At 40.9% G+C, this 25,991-nt stretch overlaps 1 protein-coding gene across 2 annotated transcripts in view; it reads right to left on the bottom strand.

The window, feature by feature from the left end:
* Nucleotides 1–25,991, bottom strand: part of gse1b (Gse1 coiled-coil protein b) — a 184,130-nt gene that overhangs the window by 106,175 nt on the left and 51,964 nt on the right. For both annotated transcript variants that reach the window (XM_032560137.1, XM_032560143.1), the window contains exon 2: nt 23,756–23,888. In XM_032560137.1, coding sequence (XP_032416028.1) covers nt 23,756–23,888 — 133 coding nt within the window. The remainder of the gene's footprint in view (nt 1–23,755; nt 23,889–25,991) is intronic.

The raw sequence follows: 25,991 nt of genomic DNA, 5'->3' as shown, positions 1-25,991 counted from the left end.
TCTTTCTCGTTTCCCTATCTGCTTTTCTATTAACTTCACCCACACTGCCCCCCCCCACAGACACACAGACACACATTTCCCTTACCCTCTGGCCACAGTTCATCCAAGCCAAGCATGCTAACAAGCTTCGGCTATGCACAAGCTATCATGGCAACCAGTCATTTAAATTACAAGCAGCCACACGTGAACGCTGACATGCATGTAAATAGACAAGCACGAGCGGAGCACAATGCAACAGAAAACAACACCTCCAGCGAAACACGGAGATACAAGAGCTCGTTTCATTCTCTGCCAGATGCATTAAACTTCAAACAGGTCCTCCTTTTCGTTAATATGCGCCGTCTCCGCTCTCCTGTCTCCGAGAAAGGAAATGACTGCTACAACGCACTGTGATTGGATTGAGAAGCGCCTATGAAGAGGTTACGCTGGGAGTAAGGTTTTCTGACACCTCGCTTGGCAGCGGGAAGCAGTTGTAGAGATGCTCTCCTAAAGTAGCCTGAAGCCGCAGCTCTGGCGGTGTGTGGAGAACAAAGTGGTGTTTGAAAAATGCACAGGAGAGACGCAGGAGTATGCATGCGCACCAGCAAGAAGCTTGCATAAACAATCATCCAAATGCATATGTGGAAATGCTTGCACGCGCACACACACACACACACACCCACCCACCCACGCACGCACACACACACACACACACTCCTACACACGCGCAGAGGAGAGCAGAAGCTCCCCCTGCCAGCCTTGCACCATCTGTCTCTCTGTCTGTGCTTCAGAGCCGTGCCCAAACCAGGCCTTAGCAGAGCCAGTGTGAAATTAGCTGCCTTTGTGGGGCTTTGTCTGCCTGTGCATGTCTGTTTGGGTGTACCAGCACGCTTCGGTTTAGATGTGTATTTTAGAACATATTTCCAGTCAGTATGTCAAGAGGTAACCTATGCTGGGGCGCTATTTTGTTCAAGCAAGGGAGGTAGAAGAAGCAAGCAAACCATTTGCTGAGCTTTTCTGACCAACTTTTCTGACTTTTGATCCTTGTGACATACTTCAATGCAGTCCACCTGCTCCAGCCTACTACAGTGTGTGTGTGTGTTTACGCGTCTTTGTCTAAAAAAAAGTCAGCCCCTGCAAGTCTATCTAGTCCCCAGTCAGGCGTATCTAGCTCCCGGGGTGCTCTTTGATATCCACTCAGCGATCTGACCTTTCGTGATCTTTGACCAGACCTCGTGCCCCCAGGCTTTTGAGTGCAGTGTCCCCCTCCTCTTTGCCTCCCAATACGTTATAAATCATGTCTGCTCTGACACAATCACACACACACACACACGCCAACTATCCAGCCACCACATCATCACCTCACACTCCCAACATTAATGGGTCCAGAGGTTAAAGGTTGTTGACATACCTCTCGCGCTCTTGTCTGAACACACACACCCCGGCACACACACGGAAAAACCACAACAAAGGAAAGAGTTCCTCACAGACACTTCTGGTAATCTGAAAGCTGCAGATAAAGTCAGATCGCTGTGTCGGGACAAATCTACAAGTAAAACATTCAGTGATGTGAAAAGGTTTAGTTGCAGAGTGGTTTTTTTTAACGTTTTGTCATACTACAATGTTTTAGATCCTCAAGGTAATAATATCAGAATATACAGTATATACCCTGTGTAAATACTAAAGGAAACAGCTTTTAATGATTTGATTGGAAATTGTTTTGGATGTTCTTGATTTGAAATTGTTTTGGCTTTTTTATTTATTTTTTGTTATTCAGAGATGTACTTTCTGCTGTGCTTCAGATTATTGTCCTGCTAATAAGTATCTCCATTTGGTTTTCTGCCCAGAACTCTCTCTCAAATATGTCATTGTTGTCCAGTCTCTTTTCTATTGTTGAATCATGAACACTGACCTGAGGCATAAGAGGCCTGCCATGCCTTGGATGTAGTTCTTGGTTCTTTTGTGATCGCCTCGATGAGTCACCATTGGGAATTTGAAGTAACTTTGGAAGGCTAACCATTTGTGGGAAGGTTAATTAATTTCATGTTTTCTCCATTAGTGGTCAATGGCTATCAGTGTGGTGTGTCAGTCCCCAAACCTTAGAAATATCCTTTCAGTTCTTGGCAATAACTTTGTTTCTGGTTTGTTTTTATATTAAGGCATGATGTGATGCTTTTTGAGATCTTATCCCACTTTGTTGATTTTTTGATTCTGCATGTTTCTCAGTAATCAGGTCTTGTGCATTAAAACTCGGATTCCCAAAAGTCATGATTTTTCGCTTCATACAGGTAATTATCATTCCAAAACTGAATTTAACATACATTTTCTATTTACTTGTATTATTTCTAATGGTCTTAAAACTTGTTTGTTTATTTGAAACATGTAAGTGTGACAGCAAAGCAAAAACGGAAGAGATCTGTTGGACTTTTTCACAGCTTTGCATTTTCAGTTTGACGGCTACTGTTTTTTTGTTTTTTTTTAAGTTATACAACTCTTGAAGCTGATTTAGTGTGTGGTCTCAAGGCTTGCAGAGGCCAGTCTAGGCTGCTTCTCTTCCCAGAGTGATGAAGAACGCTCCTGCCTTGTGACAGATAATCATTGTGTTCTTCTCTACTGCAGAGTCTTGGCCAGGAGACAAACCGTCTGGCAAACAGACAGCTTTACAACACAGAGCTCAATCAAACTGTCTCCCCATACACACACACACATGCATTCAAAAAAGTAACCACACTAACACATCCAAACAGATGAAACAACCTAGAGCTAGCAAAGCCTAACCCAGATTGATAACACGAAACAAATCAGTCTGTCGATTCCCTCAGGATGCTTACGGGAACGCAGCTTTATCAGCAGTGACATTTTGATTGTTGCATACTTTACTTCCCTAATTAATTTAGAAGTGTTCCAATTCAAATGCTATTAGCATTGCACACTGCTTGATTTCAGCCATTATTCCTTCATAGGTGAGCAGTAAAGGCAGCAGTCAAGACAAAAAGAGATGGGAACCCCACTTCTCCTCTGTGCCAGGAGCCCTCTACTGGACACTGCTGTGCGTTTCAGCAGCAGGAGAATGGTAACATTCAAATATTGAGGCTTAGAGGCTCTGCTCTGTTGACACCCGATACCCTCCCTGAGGAGAGGGGGATTCTTCACTAACAGCGCGAAAGAGAAATAATGCACAAAAAAAGGCTGAGCCAGTCTGCTGTGTGTTGAGAGTTCAGCATAAGCTGTGTGTGTGCGGGTGTGTGTGTGTGTGTAGGTGAGTCAGGTCAACATGTATCTGTTTCTCCTTTCTTAGAAACCGGATGAAACAAATTTAAAAAGAAAATAGCATAACAAAAGTGATCAAATGTGTATTATAGATAGGGCATGCGAACAGATGCTACGTGTTTTTTTCAAAAAGTCCTTCTGAATCTAAATCTGATAAGCATATGATTTTTTTATTCTTATGCTGAAAGAGAATTTGTCTGAAGATTTGTCATTACTTGCCAAAGTAAAATGAAATATTTCTTTTGAGTGTTCAGTGCCTCACTCTTAATCTTCCCTTTAATTTATAATGTTAGAATAGACTTTGTTAGATTTGTGGTTCCTTTTCTTAACTACACTTTATGTGAATCCTAATGTAAGTAATAATGAACCATTTTTTTAAACCTTATTAACTTATAACTTTTGTTGATTTTTGTGTTAATTCTAAATAAATCTTAATCTTGAGAAATATAAAGAAATCATTTTGATGGGACAGTCAAAAAATCTTTAATTTATAGTCATTTTATCACCTTACATAGGCATTTTCCTGCTATAGTGTTTGTGCTCAGGCATGTGTGTCTCCTATTCCCTCCCTTCTGATTGCTGACCCTTCACCGCCACCTCTGTACCCAGCAACAATTGTCCCTTTGAGGCGCCCCAGGTCCCCTCTAACCCCCTGAGGTTGTGTGCGTGAGTGTGAGTGTGTGTGCAGTAGAAGGCCAGTCACGGCGGTCTGATCTTGTGCTGAGCTAACAGGATTAGAGGAGCCAGGGCTAAGAGGGGTGGAGTTCTCCACACTCCCGCCCCCACCGTCTGTGTCTCTTGGGGATCAGAAATGACAGACACCCTCAGCAGATGCCCTTAGAGCTGCAGACGACTAACTCCCAATACAAATTCAAAGGTGGGAGAGCAGCAGCAACAAGAGGAGCGGTGCAGACAGCTGCCACCTTGAATCCCAGGAGCTGTCATGAAAATCCTTCTGCAGGTGAAAGAAAAGCACCCAGTTCTTTTTGTTTTTGTTAACAAGACTCCCCCTACGAAGGTAAATCTCCATGATTTAGTTTCTCCCAGTGGAATGGCTGTGTCTAAAAAAAAAAAAAGAATTATTTTTAAAAGGTGCACGAGTGGCAAAGAAGTAACTGTTTTGTTTGTGGATTTCAAACGATGGAAAACTGCCGAGCTCCTGCAGGACAGATCTGAAGCATTTGACAAGCTCAAACCAAATCAGTCCACTTCAGACCAGTTTACATGCGGCTCTAATGACAGCTGGCTAAATCACATTGGGTTAATGAATTTAGGGAGTCTCTAATCAAATCTGTGTGATCTGGCAAGCAGACTGACATCCGTGTGTGTGCATGCATGCTGGCGTGGGCGTGTGTGTGTGTGTGTGAACTGATAAAATGAGGGAATCAAACCACACGAAGCCAAGAGAGGCAAATAAACTCTGGTTACATGCTTTGAATACAGAATGACACAGAATGTGAGGGATTCACATACAAACAATTAAAGAAATCAAAGATGAGGGTAGCCTGGCCAGTGACAGAGACTGTTGCCTTGCAGAAGGAAGTTTCTGGGTACAATGCCTAACCTGGACTACTTGTGAATGGAGTTTGCATGTTCTCCCTATGCGTGTGAGGGTTTCCCAGAGTCGAAAACATGACTGCTGGGTTAAATGGTCTCTAAATTGTCCTTAGGGGTGAGGTTGTGCATATTTATTTGCTCTCTTGTTTTTATGCTTTACTGGTGACCTATCTAGGCTGTATCCTTCTCACCCATTAAGAAAAAGGGTCCTGGTCTTTTCCTACTTTTGTTTTTTGCTCTAGTCTTCAAGATCCTGCAAAGACAGGTAGGTAGGGACAACGGATGGATGGAAGAAAGTCACAAATGAGAGATGAAAAGGAATAAAGATAGTAAGAGGACTTGCCAGCATCTGAGTGCATGTGTGAATAAATGATGGCACATCTGGTGAAATAAAGAGCAAGTTACCACCGTGATCCGCCAAAGCTCTCTGTAATAAACTCGCACTCTCATTACCACCCGGTTTATATGCACACCCCTACACGCGATACTGTACCCACAGCTCTCACTTATGCAGCCCTTAACCCTCCTGTTATGTTCGTTTCTAGGGTACAGCAAAAATGTTCGTGGGTCAATTTGACCCAGGGAGTGTTTAATCATGCAATAGTGTCAGAAACCAAAAAATTCCTCCAAAACATTTTTGTATCTGATTATTAACTCCAATACTAACCATTTCAATCAATATTTGTGCAATGATGTTTTATTATTTCTCAGAAATTAAGGATCAATGACGACAACCTGCCCATTTACTCATTTGGACATAAAAAATGGAATTTAGATTTTTAATGTCCAATGAAAAAAACCTAGACACAAAAAAACAATAATTTCCTTGAAGTTGACCTTTGGTAAATTATTTTATATTATACTTTTTTTTTTTTACCAAAGGGTGATCTTTATAATTGAACTTGAGACACACATACTGTTCTGGGTCAAATTGACCCGCTGATTAAAATCAAGATAAATGAGTCATGCAGAGAGTATTTATGTTTTTCTCCACTTCTGCTGAGTGTCACTCAGAGTGGGTGGAGTTTGTCCACAGGAACAGAAAAGATTCCCGTCAAAGGTTGTGTGAACACCTGCTTTCTCGCAGTTTCCTAGTGAAGTAAAGAGAATAGTGAGAAAGTGGGCTTGTGTGTGTGTGGTTGCGTGTGTTTGTGTGTGAGTGTGTGTGTGGTGAAATATGGTTCATAACTGCAAGGAAACATATAGAATTGGACATTTTAAAATCTGTTTTTGCACTTTAACCTGACTGCCGGGTCAAATTGACCCGAACAGTATCGATGTAAAAAGTAGACCTAGGGTTTGGTACAAATGTGTAAAATGAATAAATTTTCAACTTATGTCTAGAGTGCACCTATTAAGACAAATAGAAAACGTTTCATGCAAAAAAAATGCTTCTATTTATTTTTTTTTAATTTGTAAATTTTAAAACGGGTCAATTTGACCCGGAACATAACAGGAGGGTTAAACATTAGAGAGCTCTTTGAGACAAAAGAGAGGAGATCAAACAGGCTTGCAGACAGAAGCAAAAATAAAGTCAAATACGCTCTGCGTGCTTATACATATATACACACAGAGTAACAAAATGTAGTGTACCCCTCCTCTGACTGCTCTGATTAATAAATGTCAATTAGCCATTATCATTTCCATATTTAATCAGCCCCATGTGGTGCTCCTCTGTGGCCTGAGTTTTGAAAACAGGCTCTCATCGTTTTCCTTTCAGGGTTCAGTCACTTTCTCTTCTCGCTGTGTGTCACGCTCCTCTGCTCTCTCCATCAACCGTACATTACAACCAAAGCATTCCTCCTCCTTCAGCCTCTCCTGCAATATCATGTCATCCTTCTTTCTCCCCTTCTCCTTTCTTCCTTTATCCAGTCCTTCTTTCCCCTCTCTGTATTCTCTTTCTCTTCTGCTTTCTGATGAATGCGTCCCCTCATTAATCTTGATGTTTTTCCTCTCGCTGTGTTCGTCCACAGGCCTTCAAACCTCGCGCTAATTGCAATTAATCATGGAGGGAAACAGATGCTGGGAACAAAGGCAACCATGGTTGGGGAGTTGAGGGGGTGGCACAATTCTGTACATGTGTCTTGCTTGTTTGCGGGCTGATCGCTTTACATGTGTGTGCATCCACAAGTATGTACAACAGGGTGGAGGTTTTAGGGAGCTGTCAGTTTATGTGCCACGTAAAGCTTGGATACCTGTTGGCAGGTTGCATTTTTGCAGAAAACTTGGGATTTCTGCGGGGCTTTGGTAAAAGTTAGAAAATAAGAAGAAAGGACGTAAAAATAACAACACAAATCTGTGATTCTAGTTTAAATGGACTCATTTGAAATAGGTCAAAATTATGATCAATGTGACAACCTGTTGGTGTGTTTTGAACATCTCAGTTAAACCCATATAGGTACATGTCTGGTAGTTAATTTCGTTAGATGTTAAAATTAACATTTTTTTTGTTGTGTCTTATTGCTCCTCCTGTCACCAGCTTTTCAAATTTATTCAAAGGGTTAGAAGTAAACTTTTGCAAATACTGTTATCATTCCAAAATGATGACAGTATTGATGTCGTCATCAATACTGTCATGCAAACATTACAGCATAATCTCTATTGTTTTCAATGAGACTAGATTTTTTATAAAAGTAATTTTTCTAAGACTTTGATTTTATTTCTATGCATTTTAATTGCCCCTTTGTTGTTTTGATTAATTTTTTATTGTCTTCTGAAGCTTTCTAACATTTTAAAATCCATTAACTAACCCAATGGATAGCATGCAAACATTTTGAAGCTGACAGTTAAAAGGTTAACGGTAGAAGCTCCTATCCACTGTTACCACATGTTTGTTAAGTAAAAGGAGTTGCTGCAAAGTCAGTGACTTGACGCAATTAGTTGGGCTGCCATAAAGAGGTCACTTTTGACCACTTAATGTAATTAACAGAATTAGACTGTCTTGGAAAGAAAAGAGAGAGATGCAGAAAAGACTCAAGAAATGACAAGAAAGCTCCAGTCATCTGTTTTTCTGGGTATTACACTCACACATTTGACATGTGACATGAACATGAGCATCGAGAAACCCCATCAAATAGCCAGTGGGAGGTGATGCTCTGCTCTGTTTAAACACAAGCTTATCATGCTCAAATGCAAGGCTGCAGGACAGTGTAGAACAGATCCAACACTTCTTCTCTCATAGTGATCAGAGAAGATCCCTCTAAGTAGCTTTTGTTAATAGGACTTTAACTGTACAGTAACAAATTCAACATGACTGGATACATTTTCTAGAATTAACATCCGATGTGACCTTTGCATAACCCTGGTTAGTGACCGCCAGCCTCCAAGAGGAAGATGGAGGAGACAGCATGGATGAAGAGAGAGTCAGAGAGTGGAAGACAGAGCTGCACCACATAAAGGACGTGACGCAGGTGTTGGATGAATGCTTGTAAACCTGAAGAAAAATGTAATGCTCTCAGAAGAATCAAAGAAAAGTGAAATGCTGGATAGCACAAACACAGACAAGTGTTTTTTTCTTCCTTCTATTATAAAGAATGTTTTTTTGCGTATGTAGAACGAGTGTCTGTGAATTACTGATCCTGACAGCACAGAATGTACGGCCAGGCCTCGCGCCGCTCCTCTGCAAGAGCTTCATCAGTCACTACTGCTGTCATATTTTATAGCCCAAAGCATACTGAGCTGTTCATTTCTAGTAAAAGTATAGTGGGAGGAGATCTTTACAGAATGACTGTGAGAAAGCGCCATTAATTTACCACCGATCTTTACCTGACAATCCTATAAATTCAAGAAAAAAAAAACAAGACAAAGCTTTTTTCCCCAAACACAACACAAACCCCCCTTTCCCAATAGAGCCCAACACAGTCTCCTGACAATTCCTTCCCAGCATGCTCCACTCAGCCTTTATTCATTTTTTATACGATGTCTCTTTCGAGTCTATCACTTGGTGTGCTGCAATTGCCGCACTTAACCCATTATAGTAGGTAACGCTCCTCGGAACCGCCGCTCCCTCCCCAGGATAAATTATTAACTTCCTACACATCCCACCATTTATCACTGAGCCCCATCGAGGGGAGCGGGAGAACCATTGCTCATATCCATGGCAACAATGGCCCATTTATGAAGCAGTAGGATGCTGCCTATGATGAGGGGAGAGATGAGCAAAAACAAATAATACCTGTTATCAAGCCAGCTTTTGTTAGCGTCCGAGGATGCTCTTGTTTGAGCACTTGATTTCTCTCTCTTATTCGCAGTTACCCCTGTTTATGCCCCTGTGCCTATTCATATGTGGCTCCTCACTTCTCATTCACACCACCCGGCCCTCTCCTCATGTCTGAGATGGCAGCAGTGTGGGTAATTAGATCAGAGCTTTTCTTTTGTCTCCATGGAGATGAATCATACAGTCAGGGTGACAGGCTGAGCTTTAGCGCTACGCGGTAACCTAATCAGAACGTTTGAACCCCGGCCAGAGCGGCTGCATAACCTAATAATACGGCCGTGAACCTGCAGTGACCTGCATCCCTGTGCACAGCGTGGCACATAGATAGGGGTGATGAGCGGGTCTGGTTAAACACACCAGGTCACATCCCAGGCTGTGTTTGCGTGTGTGTGCGTGTGCATGGGTGAGTGTCTGAGCTACAGAGGAGTAGCCCTTCACAGGTGTCCTAATTCATGAGCAATCGCATCTCATGAATAATTTAAGACAAAATGCAAATGTGATCCTTTGATCATTTACATTCATGTCTAACAGCATTAATTAATCAAACAAACCTTCTCTTTATCCCCAGAGGAGCAAAATAATAAATAAAAAAAGGAAAAACACCAGCACTCTGTGCAGAGCAAGGCTTATGCACCCGCACTGAGAAGAATACAGACAGAAAATCTATAAAGGAAATAAGCACATTCAGAGATTATATCATTTAGTCTCATCAGAGGAGGCTAAATCTCTGCTGAGGAGGTTAGCATGACAAAACTTTTCACCAACAGTAAAAGGTGAAACTAAGTTCTCATTCTGTGGCACTTGTACCTCATGGTACTGATAGTCGTATGCAATTGTTGTGTTAAAAATCAGAGAAATTCTTAGCTACAATAAAGAAATGTCAACAAAAACAACCTTAAGATTTACAAATAAATATTTAACCTCAATTAACAAAATATTTAGTTTGAAACATACATAGTGAAAATATGAATTTGATGAATGAAAGTCAATTTTTTGTCTCTCATGATAGGCTAAATAGTAGTGAAGTATAGTGAAGTATTCCTATTAATTTCTGACTGTGACCCCATATGCTCCAAGGTTTCTATTTAAAAAAACATATTACATTATGAAATGTGAGCATGAGCATAACCAGGTATACAATGTGATGGGAGACAGAAACATTGAATATATGTTAATCTTTTCCAAAATCTAAATCAGACAAAAATATCCCCTAACGCCTTCCAAAGTCAGAATTACAACTTTACATGTCTGAGCTTCACCAACTTTAGCCTTGAAATCCAGTAATGCAGATGCAACTCCAATTGCATGCATCAGCAAACCTCTTAGATTGAGACAGCATGACGCAAAACGTAAAATGAGTTCTGTCACCCATTAGAAAGTGAGGCAAGTCATGGGTAAAGGCTCTGATAGATTATACACAAACACACACAAAATGAGGTGCTGATCACATTTTTATTGCTGTTTTGATATGCTTTTTTTCTGAGAGATGGACCTTATAAATTGCCACACTTCAGCCGACCTCTATTTATAGCAATGGGATCACACAAAGGGAGAGCTCATAAAGACACAAACAGATCTGCTCCACTTCCCGTCCTCCACATCTCTCCATTGTCTCTATCTCGTTCCATTTCCTCATTTTATCATTTGCTTAAGCTGAAACCCAGCTAACTTCTCTTTCATCCATTTAATAACTCTGCAACTGGTAGAGTTCTGGTCTCACTTAAATTCAGACACCAACACACACACGATCCCAGCTACTGGAGCTCCCTGCTGGTACCACTCACCTTCTGTCATCAGTTTCTCCTCTGTGACACAGAGCGGTGTGTCTGACTTATGGAGGATATCAACATCTCTGACATAAAGGGGAAGAGTAAGAGATGCTCACCTCAGGCTTCTTTTAGGACACCTCGTAAAGCTAAATGATAGTTGAGGGGGCTGTGATACGGAGTGGAGAGAGATGGAAGGAGGAAAAGTGAGTGGAGGTTGTTAACGTTACACCAGAAGGGAGCCGTAAATAACCGAGATACAGATCTGCAGCATGTGTGTAATGTTTGCATGCGATGTATTTTTGAGTGTTGATGGGGAGGTTAGAAGGAACAGAGTGGCTGATTGAGTGATTGTTTGTTGTGTGCATACAGTAATTTACATTTGAGCATGGCTGACAATGCGCATTATTTGGTAGCTGATCCAAGCAAGGGATTTATGCTAACAGCCAGTGTCCGAAGTGTCTACCGCAGGGCTGTAAATAGCTGTGCTGCTCCACTGACAGTGCCAAGCTGTCCATAAACCTGTCACCTTGGACACTTTCAGTCACACGGCACAGGAGAGGCCAGACAGCCATTAAACTATCAGTTTACGCGAGGAACGAATCACAGTGTGTGTAAACGCGTTTATAAGAGTTTGAGGTCTGTGATTCTTACATTTGTGTGTCAAATGGGGATGTTTGGGAAAAAACTGCAGCATATTTCCTAAAATAAAAACATTTTAATACATCATATGTCCAGTTTAGTTATTTCTCAATCCAAACATGCAGATCAAGGATCACACCTAAGAAACAGCCTGTTGTTTGGCATGTGGGTTAATGTGCTAAATTACCATACAGTTTGCAGTAACAGGTTCTCATTATTGTGCATTATTTTGATCTCATTGGGTTTGAATTCTTGCTGCGCCTAAACAATGTTGATAGCATAATTGTTATTTTAACAATGAGTTACTTACTGCCTCTAGTGAAGGTCATCGAATTTTCATTTTCCCATATATGAACATTTATAAACATCCCTCTTTAAAAGATTATTTTTAATGAATGAGGAAAATATACATTGCTGCTCTTTGTTCAGAGCCAATAAGCATATTCTTGATATTCCTCTAATGAAATTATAATTCCAAGTTCATTAATTAAAGGATTTTTTTTCACTGCTTAATAGTTATTCTGTTTAACTTAAAATGTTTGCTAATTATTCTAATATAGTATCACATTGCATCAAATAGGCCACAAAGAAAAACTGCCCCACAGTCAACTAAAAGATCTCAGTGCTCTGCAGGAGCAGTGAGGATGGGGATCTGCTGGCACCTCTACATATTCATGTGGTGCTGAAAATGGACAGGTTGACACCACTTGCTGTTTTCTAGTACAGTAAACAGATGCAGTACTCTAATTTATGTGAAGGCCTTTGACATGTGGTCTTGCACAGGCACGTTAGCTGACAAGGATGAGCATCCAGAGGTGCTTCAGAATGAGGTCAAGGAGACAGTTGAACTGAGGAGAGGATCAATAGAGCTCCGAGTGTTTGCGCACCTCTTGCTTCCCTCCCACATTTTCTTTGGCCTTTTGACATCACTCCATCTACGTATTTCTCTCCTTCTCTTTCACGTATAACACATGAACAGTGCCACTACGAGAACTCGCACACCGTACAGCATCCTTGCCTGGTGGTGTAGCTGTAAGCGTGTCTGAATGAGTTGCAGGAATTGTATTTGGAGACTCCCACTCAATGACACCCTACCAGCAAAAAGCAGGCCAGTGGTAGGCAGATGAAACAGGAACAAGTCAGTGACAGAACGACAAGCCGCAGAAAGGCAGAGAGAACATGTAAGGGACAAAATGCTTTCTTCCCCGGTTGGGAGTATCTCATTTTTTCTCATTAGGGGAACTCATCTAAGCTCAGAGGATAAAAAGAGGACTGATAGCCGGCATTTCTCTCCCTCCATCCCTCTTCTCCCTCTTTTTCTCCCACTGTGCACATGCCACCTAATTAATTACACCCTACCATAGCATTACTACAACAACCACTGCCGACTAATTAACAGCACGCCTCAATCATGACCCCTCTTCAAGTCTTTTGGAGGTGTGCGGGCGTGTGTAGGCGTGCGTGTGTGTGTGCGAGGGACAAATGGAAGAGGAGATAATGCGTGTGTTAAGTGGTGGAGGAAAAAGAAAAGAGGAGGTGTGGGGGGAGGGGGTAGAAATACGGTTAATAACGAGAGTTGAGAGGAGTGATGCTAAGAACGACTGCAGAAATGAGAAGACAACCATGTGACAGACAGATGCTCAAACGGAGGGAGTAGAAACACGGGAGACTGGAGCTTTTTCTATCTGCTGGGCCAGCTGGACTTTATCAGCCAGACTACAGAGACTAGCTCTGACCAAACTAAAAGTTTCTTTCCACTGCCCAACGCTGCACTTCTTAGAAAAATGTACCAGGTGAGGAATAGACAATATTGTCTAGGTATTTCCTGTGTACTACATTGGTGCAAAATCATCTGTTATAACTAAATGTACATACATAATGAAATTTTTAGCAACTTTATCTTAGCTCTTAGTAAAGAGATGTGTGCTGCACTGTAGGATGCTAGCTTTCATCGTTGCCGAACAGCAGGAATGGAACGAAAATTCTTGAATGGGATTAGCATGATCTTCCTGTCCCGTTCAGGATTTCTTCATGTGCTCTGAGATCACAGTCCAAAAACATGAATGTTAAAAATAATCTGGGCATGGTTCAGGGGGACACAAAACATATTGTGTGTTTTTATCAATAGCAGTAGAGAACTGCTCTCTCTTCATATTAACAAGACAGTCAGAGCTTTTAATCTTTAGATGCCCTATTATAGCAGGAAGAATATCATCTATACAAGAGATGCAAAAATCACAGGATAAAAATCATTTTCAAAATTGTAATTGGTTCCTTGAAAACAAACTGGTCAAGTACCTTTTTCCCCATGTGCATTAAATTTGTCACAACTAATTACTCCTATCAGGTTCAGCTGAAAAATTACATTTTGTACTACTACTCTTGATAAAATCTTGTTGAACTTTTTATTTTTCTTAAATCAGTGTCATGCATTGAAAAGAAAAAAAAAAACATTGGCAGCAATCTGACCTAAAACAGGCACGTCAGAGCTCAAAGAAAATCAGAAATCAGTCGGGAAAAGACTGATGGGTGCATCTCTGATATGTATATACTTTGCTCCATTCCTGTCCTTTATCTTGATCTCAGTGTTTGGGGAGGAAATCCAAATCATTGGGAGTTTCTTCCCAGAAACGTCATTGCCAATCCCTTTTTACTCCTCAAGAGCCTGGCCAGGCCTCAGCCGGGCCAGGCTCTTCTACCACCTCACACTGATTGTATCACAGCGGAAAATGGAGTGAGCCAGACCCTATGAAAACACACATGGGCTGTACAAACTGCAAATCATGTACACCACATGCAAAATCACCCCTGCATTTGGCCTGGGTGGAAGAGAAATACAGAGCGAGACAGAGAGAGGGGGGCCGAAATAATTTGTTTAGTGCATATGATCTCATTACTGTTAGGGTCATAACATTGTTCACCCACGTCACAAACAAGCCGTGTTGAAGCCTAAAGGACCAATTATAACATTAATATTGCTTGACGCTCGGTACTGCACATGCACCCCACCGGCCCCGACACACACATCAGACCTGTGTTTGTTCCTGTGAATCTGTATATGGCTGATAAAAAATTAAGACAACTGGATGTTAGTGAAGTGATGAACTAAGACAAGAGTCTTATAACTTATTGAGGCTCTTAAAAAACAAAATAAGAAATATATATATAAGGCAAAGGAAAATGGTGGTTATACCAGTTTTTTATTTTTTTTTTGCAATATTGTAACAAAGCGCTTAGAAAAGACACACACACAAGGACAACCATGTTCCGCTTCCTTTATTTTTATTTTTTTTATTGTGAAGGACTCACCTTCACTTGTAAAATTTCAATATTGTTTGTACTAAAATGTTAGAGACTAAAGTTTTGATGTTTTTTTACTTTCTAAATAAAACATTAAAAATTTTTTTCCAAGGGCCATGTAGATTTTGCAACTGAGATCCGTTGAGATTAAATTCAAAGGTTGAAATCTGTCCTGTTTCACTTATATAATCCAAATAAAGTACAAAGGCAGCATGGATTCTGCTGAAGCACTGAAGTACAGAACACTGACAGCTTTTCTTTACTTTCTTGCACTTTTTTGAACTTTTCCGACATACCAACTGGATCCACTCCATTTATCTGATTGGCTAAAGCTTCAAAATGACAGGTAAAGACAGATGGTCTATGTAATCACATGCTAAGAGATATCTGAAGGTGATAGCTCTTTTTCAAAACATTTCCAACAACATTCTGGATGGTTCAGTGTAAAAAAAACCAAACATCTGCTGTGTCAGATTACTTAAGAAAGATGTCTGTTTGTATAAAATACATAATGTCTATGAGACAATTGAATGATTTTGTTAAGTCTGCATTAAACCCAATGATCAAAATGTGATAATTCATGCTCCAAGAAGTCTGAGTGAAAAAAGCCCCTTTCTCACAACAAATTCTTTCTAAATTAGTTTACAGTTAAATCACATAGTTTTACTTTCTTCTTGAAATGAAAGTTCTGTTCAGAGTGAAATAGAAAGGTAAACACACAGTGATTTACAGAAGTATTCATATCTCTTGAACTTTCTCTCATCTTGTCATGTTACAAGCAAAGAGTCAAATGTATTTCATTGGAAATTTATGTGACAGATGCAAAGAAACAACTATGAAGTAAAATAACAATGATAAATGATTTTTTATACAAATTAAAATATGGACTGCATCATGAAAACCAAGTCACCCACCCAACAGGTCAGAGGTAAAGATGGGGGGAGGATTAAGTTTCAAGAAAGGTGAGGTTAAAAACCTCATCTTTCAAGAAAACTGTTAGAGGCTGCAAAAGACTTTAGACCAGTGGTTCCAAAAGATTTTCTTCTGGGCCCCCCAGTGGTTCCCAAAGATGTTCTGGCCCCCCCTTATGGATGACAATAAAATCCCCCCCAAAAAATAAAAATAAAAATCAACTGGGCACACACATCATTCAAGCAGACATAAACCTATACACATATTTTGTTTTCAAACTCCACTGAAGTTTATTTCACACTTTAGGTTGCAATAAAACAAACTACAAACCATCTTTACAGTGAAACACTTTTGTGCAACTGTTTTTTTTTCTTCATTCATCCATACCGCTTCCCGCACCCCTCCCACCTGCAATGGCACGGCGCCCCCATTAGGGGGCACGCCCCACACTTTGGGAACCACTGCTTTAGACTGAGGCAGAGATAGGGAGGCGCTAATGAGTAGAAATTGTGTTCAACAAGGTAAAGAAAAGTTTTAGCAGCATTTTTCCTTACCTATTTACTTACATTTAATTATGCTCAACTTGAACGATGTGGCTGAAAAATGCATCATAATATAAGCTGTTGTACTCATTTTCTTCTTTCACGCCACGCTGTTTATTTTTAAGCATGAGGCACTGTAGCCAAGCCTTAAACTCCTTCTGCGCAAGTTACTCAACAAGTTGTTGCAAGGTAACCAAAGAGTGGGTAAGTGAATTGTTGCTAGGTAACCAAAGACAGAGTGAGTTACTTGATACCACCAACCAACCTTAGCTGGCTGTGAGAGGTTGAGCTGCTACAACCTTTCCCTTGCCTACATCTCCCAGAATGCTGTGCAGTTCAGTGAAATTAGTGAAAATCCCATGGTATGTATTATCTATTGATATTGATCACATGTCTATAGTGACACATGTTGTTATTGATTTATTGGCCAGCCCCATGCTAAATTGGCAAATAAACAAAGTAAAAAACATACTTTTGAACGTTTTAAAATATACTCCAATGTGATAATTATAAAACATGGTTCCTCAATATTCTTGTAATGCATAAGTTATACAATTATTAGCCAAAATTAACATAATTAATAAATAAAAATGTGTAGATACCAACAAGATGACACGTGAAGAGAGGAAGAAAGTGAGAGCGAAACTGAAAGTGCTGTTAATGGACCGACTGCAGAGGAGAAAGGCTGCGTTAGCTGTCAGCCATTAACATGGACAGGACTAAATTATTCACAGCGCTCTGTCACCTTACACAAGCCCAGGCTAACATGAACCAAAGAGAGCTGCACGTGCACATGTGTGTGTGAGTGCGAGAATGTGTGTGTGAATGAAAGCCGGCTGGTAGAAGAAGGTTCCCTTTGGGCTCAGTATTGCCATCCTGTGGCAACAACAAGAAAGACAATGAGAAAGCTTTCTCATACAAGAAAATGGGTTTAAACCTGTCTGGAAACCCGGCATGCAAATAGAATATGAGCTGTTACCTCTAAAAGCTGTGTGAGGGTGGAACGAGCATTCACAATAAGACAAGCAAAGATGTACAGTGAGCACATGGTTTTAAAAAGAAAGAACTGTTTTGTGTAGAGGAAGCTGATTTCCATGTAACCTGCTGCTTTACGAGGGAACAAGAGCTGGTGTTAGGAGGAGCAGCTGGACAAACAATGCAAGCTCACCTGGGGTCATTTACATGGATTGCCTGTAAGTCTGTGCCTCTCTGCGCTTCTGTGTGTGCTTGTTACAAACAGACAAGTGTCTCCTCTTGCTGCTTCTCTTCATCACTATCCTGAAAGTGCCGTTGGCAAGGAAACCAGAGAGCTACAGGGGCATGAGACACAAGTCAAGGAGTGCAATGTCAAGTAAGAGCAGGACAAAATGGAGAAGAAAAGACAGAGAAGTGAAAGAGTAAAAATGAAAGCGCAGAGTCCTGGAGGAGAGTGGCGGTGGGAGGTCGGGCAATGGAGGGAGATGGAGGAGGGAGTTAAAGAGGGGAGGCAAAGAGCATGTGACAGCGCGACCCATGCCTCCTGCCGACAAGCTTTATTACAGTCCCACCTGCAGAGAGACACCAAAAAGCACTTAGTCTCGGCTGAGTCGCCTGACAGTGGAGGACGGTTTAAAGGGAGGCGAAGGAGAGAGGGATACAGAAGCAGCAAAACAAGAATGAGGAGGTGACAGGGAGGCTGGAGGGGAAGAAGAAATGAAGTCATGAGGGTGAGGGCGGCAAGACAGGTGGAAAGGAAGAAAACCTGACAGTAGCACCTAAAAGAAGCACTACAAAATTAATCCACATTTGTAAGACGTAGAAAGAATGTATAGCTAATCTATATAACAAACAACATCACAACAACATAAAACTGGCTCAATTTCCTCTATCTGCTGTGACATAATTTGCCACAAGCTACAAGCTTGGAAGCAGTAATCCTGCTAAAACACCTGTTTCCTGGTGAAAGGGGTGTCAAAGGTCAGAGTCAGGAGGTTTCTCCTGACTGCTCGTGTCTGACAGAGTTCCTGCTGAGACAAGTCTCCAGCCTGACCTCGGTGTTAAACGCTGAGCCATAAAGTCAGACCAAGGCTTGCCAAAGCCTAAATTAAACATTTAAGCAGTAATTTAAGTTGCTGAACAAAGATACATTTTGTGTTAAATACTTTTCAAAGAGACATGCTGACTTTTGTTAGAGCTGCATACATATCTATATAAGCAAATCACCTTGCCTGGCTTGAAGTTTTGTCCTTGTGGAGGAACAGTGATCTGGTCCAATTAGCACTCAATACAAGTATCTGCCGTCAATTACTACTGTATGTCTACATTAAGTATGTTTAGAAGAGAAATTCTTCATTTTGATGGCTGAAAACCAAACAGAAGCCTTTTCCTTGTATGTTCTGTATTTTCCTCCTCCAAATAGCTTTTACAGGAGATTAATTTAGAAACAAGTTCCTCTGGCTATGGTTCATTTAACTGTTTTGTTGGTGTTTGCTTAATATAGACTGATATATGGTTTAGCCAATCACCTGTAAAACAGCTTTTCAAGACACTTTCCAATAGCATGTTTCCCAGATGGTTCCAAGTAAAAAACATCTGGCACATCAGGTTAGGTGTGATCACCCCCAGCACTAATTGGTCTCAGTACAATTATGTAGAGTTTCTCTGTGCAGTTGAGTGGTAAGTTGTTCTAAGTATCTCTCAAATAATTTGCTACAATTTCCTATCATGATGCCAAGAGCTGTGCAGAAGCCCAAACTAGATACTGCAAGTCATTTTTCTGTTCCTCTGGGTGGCTCATCATAATTTTGACCTCATATTTTGGGTCATTTTACAGATGTAACACATAAGTTCATAAGGTAGACCTCATGCAATGAACACTGAACACTGTTCTAAAATATATGGTTTGCTTTCGTCAAACAAAAACTCTCTCTGAAATACTTTCTCCTGTCATCGTTTACTGCAATTTATGCAAAGTGTGAGGAGGAAATAATTAAGGGGATGAAATGATGAAGGGTTTATTACTTCCTGAATGCAGACAGCTCGCATCTATTAGAGCTCCAGCTTGCTGATGTATCTGGTGATGAGCTATGGCCAAGTAATGATATGCTCTGATGGCTGTGAATCTATAGGTCTCTGCGTAAGCGTACTGTCCCAGGCTCCAAGGCTCAAACCAAAGTCGCTAAATCAAACTCATGTGGATGTAAGACGAGAGAAAGTGATAGAAGTCAAGAGGGAAAGAAAGAGATGGAGACTGAAGCGGAGGGAGCGGAGTTAATAGTCTGTTTCGTAGCCTTTCAGGGAGAGGGATATGTTGGAGAGGGAACAAATCAACCAGGAGTGACTGCACAATAAGGTCAGTGTGACCATAAGAGAATCCCCAACTTGAACGCTAGACTAGCACACACACATGCACACAAACAAACACATAAAACACAAACAAAGTCAGTGATTGAGTCAAGGCATAAGCCCATGCCCACCCCGTGAGTGGCTAATAACCGTGGCACAGAGCCAAACCCACTGTCTCCTGACTAACTCCCACATGCCCGCCCGGACTGGCGCCACGCTGCAGAACAGAGGTCTGCTTTTCGAAAATCCTGTGATCAGTGCATTACTGAGTTACTCAAACAGATAAGTGAAGACACAGCCACACAGGCCATGCAGCACTCCTGCCACTCAAAGAAAATCAAATCTGTAAAAGACAACAGGGACGCTGTTAATTAATATCTGCTCGTCAGGGCTGCGGCTAAAACTTGTCACGAAGAGGTGCACACCTAAGCGCGTGCTCTGCTAACTTGGAAAAAGAGGGTAGCAAGGTTATGCTGAGCCAAGTGTGGTGATGCCAAGAGGCTCAGTATGTTCTTCAGCGGCATTTTAATCACTCTCTCTCACACACACACACACACACACACACAAAACAGGCTCCTCCATCTGCTGCGCTTCAGAAAGCCGACACAGGCACGTCACTGTCACCGGAGGCTAACCCGCCCTTCCTCACTTCCCCACTGATGGGAACAAAAGGAAAGACGAAAAAGAAGGGAGCAGAGGAGGGGGATCAAGCAGTGCCATTCCACACTATGCATCTTCAGTTATCCTTTAGTCTTATCCCAAAAAAGTCCACTTCCCTGCATTCACAGTCCATGGACCTGGAGCCCATTTTTCAATGAACCCACTTGCTGCTCTGAGCTAAACCCAACAGACAAAATATGTTTTACATGTGCACTGCATGTTTTATGGAGCATCACTAAACTTGCCAATTTCCAAGCTTCTCCTCTTTTTAAACATTTTTACTAAAACTCCTAAATCAACAGAGACCACCCCTCATCCCAGACGTGGTATGCCAAACATTATGAAACCTTCTCAGCCTGCCTCAGGCTTCAGCTGTACCCTTTCTTCAGCGGTTTTCCAGGCTCCCGCAGAGGATAATTGCAATTGTATTGAACTGGCCAGCGTCCAAGTGATTAACATTGGCAAGTCTGAGAAGTCCAGCTGTGCTACAACAATCAAAACACACACGCAGGACAATCACATCATGGCCATGTGTGATTTCTCTGCCAGGTCAGACTTACAACACAAGCAAAAATATTGATATGTCTAAATGTGTGGATGAAGGTATGTGTGTAAAGGCAGATAAAGAACTTCAGAATGGTACAGTTTTCCTAGCCATATAATTTTTTTACAATGTACCCTGGACAGCAATTTTATTAGTACCAAGTTGGACCGCCTTTCCTCTGCCCAATTGTTTGGCATAGAGTTTACAAATTGTTGGACATATTCCTCTGAGATTTTGGTCTATATTCAAATGACAGCATCATGCATTTACATCAGATTTGTTTGTGGCATGGTCCTTTACACAGGCCTCCTGTTCAACATTAAGCGAACGGTGCGCAATTTAATTCTGACCTGTGGGCCACTGGAGAACAGTGAGCTCATTGTCATATTCAATAAACCAGTGGTCCTGCTGTCATCTGCACAATTACATCGCTCCTTGGAAAACAACCAATCAGAGCCAGGGGGAGGGTCTTAGCTCTGTCAGTCATCATTGTATATGCACTGCTCACAACCTCCCACTTTCTGCTTTCTGCTATGCAACAGTTTCGCCCTGTTAGTAGAGCGTAACTGCTCAAGCCAGTTAGCCTGGCCATCGATGACAGCAGATAAACAATTTTCCTGGAACAGGAAGTTGTTTCTCTGCCATTAGTATATGCAGCAGCATGAGGTTGATTGACAGCGCTAAGACACTACTCTGATTGGTGGTTTTATGTTTGGGAGCGGTGCATGTCTTCAAACGGCAATTGTAGCACAAGGAGCTCGATGTTTTAACAGATTACTTGCTCTTATTATTGCCGTCACGAGTCACGACATGGTGACAATTTTAACAAATATGTAAAAGTTACATGCTGTACCATTAACGAAGTGAGTCACTGCCATTTTGGCTAATTCACTATTTATTTTAAATAATTTATAGGTAAGTAATTAACTGCTGAGTAAATGTGTGGTTGGTAAAGACCAGGTTCACAGTGAATAAAACGTGCAGGGATGAGATTTTGGTTTAAACCTTCTGAAGTGATGTTCAGTAAATCTGTTTGCTGCGGCTCCATCGTGCAAACTCTCACAAATTACTGTGACATGTCAGATCATTTAAACCAACTTTGTTTCAGTAAAAAAAACAAAAACAAACATACATGATATGGTAAGCAACAGACATATATTTTCTATAGATTCAGTGTTCACAGACTAAATCATATAAAACTATGCCTCTTAGATTCTTTACCTCTCTATTCCACTTCATGCAAACACCACAGTCATGCGTTATGCCATGTTTCTCGCCTGAGCGGGGGAAATGGTCCGTGTCATGTCGGTGGGAGCTGCAGCGAAACACTCATGATGGAGAACACTTAAATAACTCATGAAAACCCCATTTCAAACCCACAATGAACCACTGAGAGGATCGTTCAGTGTTATGCCTGTGTGTCTGTTTATTGTGGGGTGGCCCCTTTGTCATGACTGTTTAATCAAGCATGATGTGGTTGTGCAAGAGTGTCCCTATGTGTGTCCCACACATGTGTGTGTGTACATGTGAAGAATCCGTTGAAAAGGGAGCTTGAGATGAGTTTCTGTAAATGACAGGGGGGCCCTCATGGCTAAACAGAAATAGCCTTAGAGAAAAGGGAAAATGAGGCCTGAGCATGAGAGCGATGAGCAAAAGAGTTGAAGCAGCAAAGTGAAAAGCAAACGGTGGAGAGAATAAATTTAAACTTCACACAAAAGAGAGAGACAAAGAGAAAGCAACCAAAAGTCATCCAGCAACACTGATATGAGGAGACAGACTTTTCACTCTTAAAATCCAAGGCACAGACAGACTCCTTTGTGCACGCGTGTATGAAGTACAAAGTAGCATGTTTGTAACCAAGAGGTTGGGAATAAGCATCACAAAAAGGTTCACATTACCTCAATCTGATATACATTTTAAATAAAGCATTGCTAACAGTTTAACCTGTAATATTTTCCTGATCTGTAACGTTTCAAAAGCAGAGCTTGATTGGTTGTGTTACGTTTTTTTTCTGTCTGTGTTGTGGCTGGTTTTGCAGATTTGAATTGGTAGTAATTTAGAGCAGTTGCTACTTAACAATGCAGTCAAAGGCTGGCTAAACAAGCAGGAGCACCAGGTATTTGCAAAGCAAACTAAAGGCAAATCCCTACTGTCTCATCCGGAGTCAGAGTGTAGATAGGATATGTGTCGACGTATTGAGTTAACAGTTTGTTTGAGGAAGTGACAGATATTATGGAACTATATAGAGGTGATGGAGAGTGGCTAAACAGATGCATAAAGCTGACACGTCAGCACACGTCAGCCTCAAAACTATTATTTGTAACTTTTTGAGTTGCTTCATCTCTCTGGGGGCTCGCAATTTCTTGAGCTTCCACGCAGCCGGGTCAGAAAAGTGCTAACTGAAGGGAGTGACTTTTTGTGTGTGTGTGTATGTGACTCATTGTAGTAGTTAAAACTCAACTTCCTCTGCATGTTCTGCAGAGAGGTCTGTTTTAAAGTCATGGCAACAAAATACAAACAGGTTCCAACAACACAGCATTAAACACTTAAAGTGAGAACATGCTGCTTCTGGCTGGTAAAAAAGCAAATGTTAATGTATCTGTTTTGGGCCGTTGATCTTAGATCATCTCACTGGTATGCAGTGAGGGAAGCAAAATGAATGGATAACATGCAAACTAGCAGATTCTACAATTCTGTCAAATAGGGAATGAGTATTTACTACCACTCTGCTTGAATAATTAGTCAAATCTCAAAGGCTACCTACTCAAACTGAGGTTTCTGCAGAAAAGAAGCTGCGGCTCTTCTGCTGTTGGAATACTCTCATTTTAGAATCAGGACTGAACAACGCTAAGTCGACAGGGATCACAACTTAAAATAACTTTCTCTGATAGGATGTGCAAATCTCAACACTGAGTGGTAAAGTTTTTAATTCATTTTGCAAAAACATAACACAAAATAGACCAAACATACAGTTCAGGCAAAAAGAGAAATTAATAAGGTTGAATTTAGGAAAAAGGAGGTCATTTGTGCCTTTAGCACTTACTGGGAAGTGGAGCGTCTCCTCTCTCTGGCGCTAAGGTCAGAGGGCATGAAGGAGTGTGATCCCGTGCAGGTCGTGAAGGCTCTGAGTCTGTCTCTTTAGTGGCTCCAGTGCTACTTGAAACCAAAGCACTGGCCTGGAAAAATATAAAAATAAAGAAACATAATTAGAGGTTATTTTGTGCCAAAAATTTACCTGTTTGCGCAAAATATCAATTGCTAAGTCTTACGTCCAAAGTTTGTTTTTAGCCACATTAATGAAAGTGTGATCAGTGGCCACAAATTCTGCATTTTTGCGGCACTGATTTATTTTGTCTTTTGTGTCGCACATAAATGTGTCTGATCATCAACCAAATACAACCTAAATGAATACAAAAAGTTTTTTGAATATAATGTCATAAAAAGTTATCCAAACTAACCTGACCCGAATTTAAAAAGTTACTAAGCCTAATAACTGGTTGTGGTATGCTTGGCATCAACAATTAGAGCCAATTGTTAATAAGTCTTTCAAATTGCTGTGAAGGAATTTTGATCCACTCTTGTTTTGCAAATCGGTTTTAATTCAGTCACATTGACAGACCTTTTCAGATCATACCATGGCATTTCAATCAGATTTAAGTCCAGACTTTGAATAGGTCACTTTAAAACTTTCAAAAAGTTTCAGAATATTTTCTAACCTAAAGTTTATCAAGATGGTTTTATGGCAAAAATAAATATGGACCTTTGTGTTCTTTTTAGTCTGCAATAGTCTTTGCCCTGGATCTCTACCATCTCTGCCATTTTGCCCATTTTCTTTTTTCTTGTTGAATCATAAATGCTGACATCAGTTGAGGCAGGTAAGGTCTGCAGTGCTTTAGTTGTTACTCTGGGTTGTTCTGTGGCCTCCTGTGTTCTTTGAGTAATTCTGGTAGGCTAGCCACTCCTGGCAAGGTTCAGCTGTTCCATGTTTTCTACATTTGAGGAAAAATGACTCTTGCAGTGGTTTGCTGGAGCCTAAAAGCCTTAAAAATTACTCTGAAACCCCTTTTTGACTAATGGATGTCAATTTAGGCCTTGGTGTTGCTGTGAGACTGAAGCAAAAAAATCTGGACAATCAGAGTCATTTCATGATTATATTATTATATTTATAGTATATTATATTTTTCACATAAATGTGGGTTAGTTTGGATGGCTGTTTAGTTTAATAAATGAAATCATCACAGCTTTTTGCCTGTGGCATTAAATTGTGTCACATTTAAGTGTGACAAAATCAATATGTAACAGGACGAATGATTTTCATGGCACCGTAAATGGACAAAAATTGAGCATAAATTACCTAAGAGGACAGAAAGTAATGCAAGCTATCAGCAGTACTAAAAGAAATTAGTTCAAAATGCAACCCCTTCACTAAATAACCCAATTGGGATTCTGTGATTTTCAAGCATTATTGTGGCTGAAAAAGCAAAGCCAGCAAAAAAGGAAAAAAAAAAAAAAAAAACTCTCACCATAAATAGAGCCTGATGTTGCAAATATAGCCATTAATTGCAGATTTGTTTTGTCAGCGGTGCAACCATTTTTAGCTACTGTCAAAGCACTCTGATTCCTACTATAAAAAGACAACAACTGAAGGGGGATGCAGCTCCAGGTGAAAAAGTGCCCCTTCCCTGAAGTGACAGAGCTGCAAAATAGTCAGACAGACAGAATCAAAGATGGAGAGAGACACTGAGAGAATGGCTTCGCCTGACAGAACCAGTCGTTTTGGATGTGCTCTACTCCACTACGCTCCACAACAGAAAGAGGAAAGGGGGATGAGACTTCACGACAGAGACAAGCTGACCATGAAAAGCAGAGGCAAAAGCAGAGGGTGGCTGTCAAGATGGAGAGAGAGGAGTGGGATAGATAAAAAAAAGAGAAAAGTCTGTGATGGCTCCCTCCACTGATGATCAGAAGAGACAGGCAGGGGAGGTGCATCATATCTTAAGACAAAAAGGCACCCTGGGTTTATGAAATATACATAGCTTTCAGCAAGAGCTACAGCCACTGTACTACAGAGCAGAGCAGAGCCCTGAAGACTGACAAGGCTCTACTACCTCTCTTAAACACACTCTGCTAAAAATAAAACACACACACAAATTTCTAATTAACTCCTCCTGAAGAGTGGAGGGATGTGATCATATGTTTGCAGGTGTTTGTGAAAATCAAGGTATATGATTGCCTCTTCCTCCAGTTAAAAAGTGGGCAAAACCCACAACCGTAACTAT

This window comes from Xiphophorus hellerii, chromosome 4 (genome assembly GCF_003331165.1).
Source record: "Xiphophorus hellerii strain 12219 chromosome 4, Xiphophorus_hellerii-4.1, whole genome shotgun sequence".
Taxonomy (NCBI): domain Eukaryota; kingdom Metazoa; phylum Chordata; class Actinopteri; order Cyprinodontiformes; family Poeciliidae; genus Xiphophorus; species Xiphophorus hellerii.
Note: the sequence above shows the minus strand (reverse complement) of the source record. Positions and strands in the feature narration are given on the sequence as shown.